Raw genomic sequence first — 8,514 nt, forward strand, 5'->3', positions numbered from 1 at the left:
TTTGCAGATTTTTGAGTGAGGAAAGACAACAAGGTTACTTCATAGTCTACAAAAAGTCTCAAGGAATTTCTAGCTCTTTATGTCCTGAAAAATGGCCTCAATTTTTGCAAAAAATGAAAAAGTGAATTTACTATTTACTGGACACAAATACTGCTTTTTTTTCTCCTTGCTCTATTTCAAAGATTATAACGTAGTTAATGTGTGTGTGTGGGGGGGGAACCCAACCATATTAAAAACCAAGCATGGGGCGCCTGGGTGGCTCAGTTGGTTAAGCGACTGCCTTCGGCTCAGGTCATGATCCTGGAGTCCCGGGATCGAGTCCCACATCGGGCTTCCTGCTCAGCAGGGAGTCTGCTTCTCCCTCTGACCCTCTTCCCTCTCGTGCTTTCTATCTCTCATTCTCTCTCTCTCTCTCAAATAAATAAATAAAATCTTTAAAAAAAAAAAAACAAGCATGAAATGTATTTGAAATAGCAAAAAACAAAAAACAAAAACACCCTCCAAAGGCAAGATGAGAATATGGTTTATTGTATTACTAATCAAGCCTGTAACCTCAGATGGCCTCAAGGCAATTGTTAACTTGGACTAAGGCAAAGTGTCTAAATGTCCCCATTTGCCTAGGATTGTCCCATTTTAGCACTGAACATCTATCCTCAGGAGACAAGAGGTCCTAATTTTCGGTGTTGGATGCAGAAAATTCTGTGAAGTACAAAACCTAAGATAAACCAAAAAGTGGAGGCTGAAGCAACACCATTTTTAGTGTCAAATGGATACTGCATAGTTTATCTACCTTCCGTACTTGCTGCGTTTGTTTTTTAAGCTGATGATGACCATAATTTGCAGTTCACAATAACAGATCACCATCCATGCTGCATCATTCTAAGCAATATATACAACTTAGGTGGATTGTAATTGTGACCGTTAATAGTGTGTCTCTGACTTTATATATTAACTCTTGTGTTTTGTATTGAGATAGTTTAATTTTTAATATTATAAATAGTGTGATTATGTTTCCTAAGAGTTTAGGTAATGAAAAAGAGAAAGATTACAATAACAACTCCCATAACCCAGACAGCACTGAATGAAAGAAAAAAGGAGAGTTTCTAACATTCTTCCTCTTTTCTTCTTACTTACGCTTACCTGGATTCAGAAATTCTTCAATCAGTCCCTTATCAAAAAAGTATCAAACCAATGGCTGTTTATGTTGCTATTTATATCTGTGAAACAAATTACAAATTGTGTGGCCAAGATTATTCTGTCTTTCTGTAGCTAACCAAATTGCCCAGATATCAGAAACTTTTGGATCTTGTAAGAACCGTCACTTTCAAGTTTAGGAAATACTATGACTTTGCTGAAAGAATTAAAAAAAAAAAAAAATACCAGGGACTCCTGGGTGGCTCAGTTGGTTGAGTGCCTGCCTTCTTCGGCACAGGTCATGATTCCAGGGTCCTGGGATCGAGTCCTGCACTGGGCTCCTTGCTCAGCAGGGAGCCTGCTTCTCCCTCTGCCACTCCCCCTCCTTGTGCTCTCCTCTCTCTCTCTCTCTCTGACAAATAAATAAAATAAAATCTTAAAAGAAAAAAAACACCAGGTAAATGGGAGAGGAAAGGTGGCTGTGTAGATTAAAGAGGACTACAAATTCTTTGCATTCCCACTGAATGGTGGCCCACTTCCCCTCCCCTTGAATTTGGGTTGATTCTGTGACCTTTCTGCCAACAGATATGGCAGAAGTGGGTAATTTCTGAAGTTGGGTCTTAAAAACTTTTTTTTTAAAGGTTTTATTTATTTATTTGAGAGAGAGAGAATGAGAGCTAGAGAGCACGAGAGGGAAGAGGGTCGGAAGGAGAAGCAGACTCCCTGCTGAGCAGGGAGCCAGATGCGGGACTCGATCCCGGGACTCCAGGATCATGACCTGAGCCGAAGGCAGTTGCTTAACCAACCGAGCCACCCAGGCGCCCTGAAGTTGGGTGTTAAGAGATCTGTGACTTCTGCTTTTGCCATCTTAAAGTGCTGCTTCATCAATAACTGGTAATTCATTCCCCCTAATTCCCTATTATTTTTCCTTCTCCTGTCCAGCCCCTCTCTCAAAAGCAAAGTAGGTAAAAGGAAGAATGGGTGAAGAAAAGGGTTAAAGAAGGGAGGGAAAGAAGGAAGGAAATGCTGAAGGAAGTTAAGGCTGTTCAGATCCCAAGCTCCATTTCTGATTTTCCCACCGACTTCTTCTAGGTCACATAACCCCTCTACAACTCTTGTTTTCCTCAAATACTCAACATCGTTTAGTAATGGCAACAGAAACAATCAACTTATGGAAGTGTAGATATGTGGACTATATAATTTTATTCCCTCTTGCCTCTCTGACTACACCAGTCAACCTATACTATCAAGAACAATCAATCAGGGGCTTAGTCACTAGAGCACACAACTCTTAATCTCCGGATTGTGAGTTCAAGCCTCACATTGGGTGTAGAGATTACTTAAAAGATAATAAAATGTAAAAAAAATCTAAAAAACCCCACAACAATCAGCTAGTACCTAGAAAAAGAAGGTCGTAAGTGAAAGAAAAACAATAAAACGAATTCAAATGAAAGTGAAGGCAATATGAAAGAGAAGGAAAGCAAGAAAAGGAAGTTCTTTTTCTCTTTTCTGCCTACTAAGAAAATCAATATAATATCAACTAACACATAGTGCTTGGGATTATATGCCTGGAATTGTTCTAAGAATTAAACATATATTAATACATTTAATGTTCATGACAACTTTATGAGGTAATTACAATTACTATCCTTGGTTCACAGATAATGAAAACACAAAGAGGTTAAGAAATCTATCCAAGATCACAAAACTAGTAAGTGGTAGAGCTAAATGTTGAATCCTGTCATTCTGGCTTCTGAGTTCATGCTCTCATTGCATTTCTAATGAAAATGCCATTCTAAGTGATGTTCTACTCTACTGTTCCATATGAGTCCAGGAAATCAATTCAACTGGGATGAAACCAGGAAATAAACATACTTAAGCACGGAATAAATAAAGAATGATAGTGTGATGCAGTTTCTAAAAGTAGTGCTATCAAAAGGAGCAGGGATAAATGGAGAACTTCATGGTGTGTTCCACTTAGCAGATGGAAACTTAAAGACCTTGCTCACGTTCATGGAATGCCAATCATTAGAAGAAATTGGGCTTTAGTTCAAGAGATCCTATGAAGTATTTACAATCCCCAGTAAAACTGACAAACTGATTGGGTTATTATAGTTATATGTATAATAAAAGTATGGCTACGGGGAAAGAGAAAACACTTTTCATTTGGAGACTTAATAGATTTTGCTGGTACAGAGGGCAACAGTGCCATAGTTCAGCATCAGGCTTTTCAAGCTAGTGGACAAAGTCCAAAAGGGAGCTGGACCCAAAATGAATAAGAAAACAAAGTAGTTATATATGTATACACATGTATGTATATATATACACATACATACAAAAGGGAAGACCAAAAAAAAAAAAAAAAGGAAGAAAATATTGGTGAGGCAATTAGTTGGTAGGAAAAAAAAAAGGCAAAGGGAAAGAAAATTGGATATAAGAGCAGTACAAAAAAGAAGGAACAAATGAGAGAGGAAGTAGATTTGTTAAGAGGTTCCACAGAGGAAAAAAAAGGGGGGGAATTATGAAAAGAAAAAAAAAGGTACAAGAACAAGCCAGTTACTATCATCTTTGCCCTAACTGATCTTGCTGATAATTTTTGCTCTTCTCTAAAGCATCCTTTTCCATGTGGTAGCCAATGACCTTTTGGGGGAACAAATCTGGTAACACTACCTCCAGTTTCATCTCATACCATTCTCTTTACCAGCATCACACTGTCCTCCTTTTAGTTCCTTAAACATGTCATACTCTCTATTTTATTCCCTCTGCCTGGAAAACTCTGCCTTTCCACCTTTCCTTCTCCTACTCACCTTTCAAAGTGCCCTAATTAGATCAAATTCTTGTTATTATAAATAATTCCTTTTGTTGTGCCCGACAGTTGTAATTTTACATTTACAAGCGTGATTATTTGATCACTGACTCTCATCACCCATGGAGAAACCATTTCTTTTCCCCCTTCATCACTGTGCCTCTCACACTACCTACAACACTGCAGTTGCTTAATAAATACTTGTTGAATGAATGAAGGAAAAGAAAAGAAAAACCTGTCAAGATATTATCACATGTAGAAAAGAGGTATAAGAAAACCTTACATGTACAGAAGAGAAGGAAACAGAGAAAGTTCAATGTGAGTTGTAGCATAATTAAATTCATACAATTTTAGTGAGATACTATACTAAAAAAATTAAGTACAATAGTAGCCAGTAGGTCTGCTTTTCCCTAATGAAATTAGAAAAGGAAATAGAATTAACATTTTACTTAGTTATAATAAAACATAATTTAGAACATGGATGACAAACAGGCATCTCAAACTTAATTTGACCAAAGCACAGCTATAAACTCATTCCTCTACCAGTCTACTCCATTTCAGTAAATGGAATTACCCCCCCCAACACCTTCAACCAAAACTCTAGGAGCCATCTATGATTACGCCCATACTCTGATCCTCAAAATACAATCCATGAAGAAGTCCTGTAAGCTCTACATCCAAACATATCTTCAGTCTATCCACTCTTCCCCAGTCTCCACTGCTACCAATCTAATCCAAGCCCCTCTGATGGTTTTACTGAAGTATAGTTAACATACAATGTTATATTAGTTTCAGGTGTACAACACACTGATTTAACAATTCTGTAAACCACTCAATGTTCACTACTATAAGTGTAGTCACCATCTGTTACCATATAAAATTATTACAGTATTACTGACTATATTAACTACTGACTATGCTGTACTTTTCACCTCCGTGATTATTTTATGACTGAAAAGTTTTTACCTCCTCGTACTTTTTATCTACTTATCTATTCTAACCCCTCTGTTTTAGAGTACTCCAATATTCTAACTCATGTCCCTGCTTTTACTATTCCTCTTCTCTAATTCATTGTACACAGAACAAAGTGATTTTTAAAAAGATAAATCGTATCATGACACCCCTTGGCCCCAAATTCTTAAATGACTTCCCACTTCTTAGAATAAAATAAAAATTCACCTTGCATGATAGATCTGCTGCCTCTCTTTCTTATCATCACTCTCTTCCTTTGCTTGCTACATTTCAGCCATAATGACCTCCTTTTTGTTTCACAAATGGAACCATGTATCATCTCGAAACTTTACAGGCATCATCCTCTCTGCCATACTCCAAAGTATCTCAGAGTTAAGGTTTTACCTTAACTAAGGTATCACCTCCTCAGAAGAGCCTTTTCCTGATTTTAATACCATGTAAAATGGCTTTTCCACTCCTTTATTGCTCTGTGTATTTCTTCCAGTCTTTTATCATACAGCTATCATCTTATTTCATTAACAACAAATTGTTCCAAGTTTAAGAAATATGATGGTGAAAAAATAAAGCCACTCTTTTCATGGAGTTTATATTTTAGTAGGATTGAAAAACGAATTTATCAAGTGATAAGTGCTATTATGAAAAATAAAACAGTATAAGGGAATACCATGTGTTTGTACAGTGCCTAGCACAGAATCAGCCTATAAATGCCTGATAAGTAAATGAAAACCTACTTCAGTTTTTCAGTAAGTCTACCAGAGAGTAAGGAAAGTATACTCTATTGATGTTTAAATATTAAATCCTAAGGCCTATGGGGAAATATTTTGAAAACACAAATATGGTAGTATAAGACGTATGGCAAGTTACAGTGGAGTATTTTATTTTATTATTAAAAGTGTAAAGAATTAAACACAAAAAATACTAGCATCATTCAATTTATTTAGAAAGATTCAGTACAATATATAAAAATCAGATATGAGAAACTGAAACCCTTACTTTCTCTTATGTTCATATTCTAACAAGTTACATTTGCTTTCTTTATGAGAATGCTAAAGGACACATGGTGAAACTCAAATTTATTATAACTGTACATTGCTAGACCCTTAAGTTTGATTCAACTAAAAGCAACAGTTTGAAATTCACAATCAGCCCTGTATTTGTTGGCTTTATTTATGCTCTTTCCATCCTCCCTATGTTCATCTAGTCAGAATTTAAATTGAATCAGAAGCCTTAGAAGTCCAAAACTTACTGCAGTACAAAAATACAATCACCTGCATACTGAATGTACTAAGTAAGCATCAGCAAGCCATCTTTGGAGGTTCCAATATCAAAACAAAAAATAACAGCACAGCACCACCTGTACCACAAGCTGCACCACTCTCAGTCTCTGATAGGTTATCTATTCTGGCCAAACAAGAATGGAGGTAGAACGGGGGTAATATGAAATGAACCCAGAAAAACTTAGAAGCTTTCCACATCTTCTTACTAGGAATCGCATATAAATCTCTCATCACCTTTAAGATTGTTTTTTCTTTTTTTTTTGCTTTACTATACTCAAGGAAGAATTAAGAAAATTGAGCTTTATTTCCCTATCCACTTATGTTATGCCCAATTCGTTCATTAGAGTAATACTGAGGACCTACTGTGGTCCAGGCACTGCTCCAGGTGCTGTTAATAAAACCGTAAGCAAAGCAATACCTATTCCTCGACACCCTCTTATAGAATACCTGTACTACAGTTAAGATACACTTTCTTAATCCAGAAATGTTTCTAATTATTTTTAAAAAGTATTGCTTATACTGTATATGAAAATCATCTCTGTGAAATTATCCAGAGTGGTTAATACTTTTTAACAATCACTGCACAGTACACTAATTTTTCTAAACATATTTATAAACTCAATTTATATTTAATTTAGTGTAAACACTGAACCCGTAGTCAAATTAAGCAATGTTAACAGTCAAGTTCCTGGGCCACAACCACAACGAATTTACCCGTATTTGGAGGATCCTTATTTATGTGGGCAAAGAACCAATATTGTTACCCATTACCACCATTCCCAACAATAACAGCTTTTCTTAAGAGTTACTTAGTCCACCTACAGCAAATGTTTAACTTTCCCTCAGAAGTGAATAAAAATGGAACCAACCAAACTTTGTCTATTAGCTTTGGTGACCGTCCCCAAATTGACACTGTGAATCTCTTTCTCTACTTTCAGATAAATTATTTTATAAAATATCTTTAGCAAAACACATTTCGTAAGACCATCAGACATGGCCAGACTTAATCTGAAAACTGGCTGCAAAAGGAAGCCTGAAGCTCTGCGAAACAGAAAGAGCAGAGGGCGTATATAAAACATACCCAAGTAGGGGCGCCTGGGTGGCTCAGATGGTTAAAACATACCCAAGTAAAACTACTTCTCCCCTCCCTACTTAGACTGCCCCCCAATTTCACCCGACTTTGGCAATCTGAAACTTTCCATGAACACCAAACAAAATCTGAATGCAATCTGCTCTCATCCTTAGGCCACCACCAAAATATTTTAAAATGTCAAAGACTTAACCCGTGCACTCTCAAAGGACACCCACCAACTGCAGCTTGCATCTGGATCCACCCGCGCCCTCTCGGCTATGTCTGCCCAGGCCAAGCCCCCGGCACCGGCGGACTCGAACCCAGCGCGCTCGCAACACATTCCCTCCCCGCCATCGCCCCAGCAGCCCCCGCCCCCCAGTGCCTCTGCCACCCCCACCCCCCCAAACCCACCCAATGCGAATAAATGAATATCCGGAGACCGGGGGGGGCACAATTTCCTGATTTTTCCCCACCCCACCCCCTGCAAGGGCAGAAATAGATGTACCTTCCAGAAAAGTAATCTCCCCAGCGCTGCCGCCGCTCTTGCCAGCCGCCATCTTCCTCCTCCCACGCCGCCTCCTTCTTAATCCATGGCCCACACCACCGCCGCGCTCGCCGGGATGAGGGGCCGCGCCGCAGGAGGGTAGCCGCCGCAGGGTTGCGGGCCTAGAACTCGGCCGTCAGGGGGGCGGCGCTCCTACGTCCAGATGGGCCTACACAAAAGCAGGCTAGGCGCTCCCGGGCCTATCCGCGGGCTGGCGGGTGGCGAGGCCCGCGGCCTGGGCTTCTCCTCAGGCCCCTCCGGGGGAACGCGAGCGGCGACGACGGCGACGGCGCTTCCCGGGCCCGGTTCCTCTCGGCCCACGACTCCCCATCCACCGCCTACCCAGGCCGCCTGAGAAGCTCTCCCCAGCCGCGGGCCCCAGGAAGAGAGGCTGAAGGCGAGCACACAAACACACCTCCCTTCGTCCCGGGCCGTAAAATGGCCGCAGCCGCCGCGCCGGGGCGGCGAGGTCTTCGCGACCGTCAGGCGCCCCCAGGCCCTTCGCTCCCTCTGCAGCCGCCGCCGCCGCCGCCGCTACGGCTGTCCGCCCACCCCGCCCAGGCGTGTATGCATCAGCGGAGGCCTCTGCGACTGTCCATGTGGACAGGGGTGGGTCTCCTCTGCCACCGCCTCGCGTCCGTCGCCACAGCAGCTCCAGCCGCCGCCGCCGCCGCCGCCGCTACCGCTCCTCCCCCACGGGCGCTGGAGC

The 8,514-nt window shown here is 40.7% G+C and overlaps 1 protein-coding gene across 6 annotated transcripts in view; it reads right to left on the bottom strand.

Moving 5' to 3' along the window:
• The window catches only part of SENP6 (SUMO specific peptidase 6), a 110,120-nt gene extending 102,200 nt beyond the window's left edge, over positions 1-7,920 (bottom strand). For 4 of the 6 annotated variants that reach the window (XM_027601205.1, XM_027601209.1, XM_027601204.1 and 1 more), the window contains exon 1: positions 7,767-7,897. In XM_027601205.1, the coding sequence (XP_027457006.1) occupies positions 7,767-7,818 (52 nt within the window). In that variant the 5' untranslated portion in view covers positions 7,819-7,897. Of the gene's footprint in view, positions 1-7,766 lie in introns of all 6 variants that reach the window. The other 2 variants (XM_027601206.1, XM_027601207.1) reach the window with 2 other exon arrangements.
• Positions 7,921-8,514: the final 594 nt, after the last annotated feature.

The sequence above is a fragment of the Zalophus californianus genome, chromosome 7 (genome assembly GCF_009762305.2).
Source record: "Zalophus californianus isolate mZalCal1 chromosome 7, mZalCal1.pri.v2, whole genome shotgun sequence".
NCBI lineage: Eukaryota > Metazoa > Chordata > Mammalia > Carnivora > Otariidae > Zalophus > Zalophus californianus.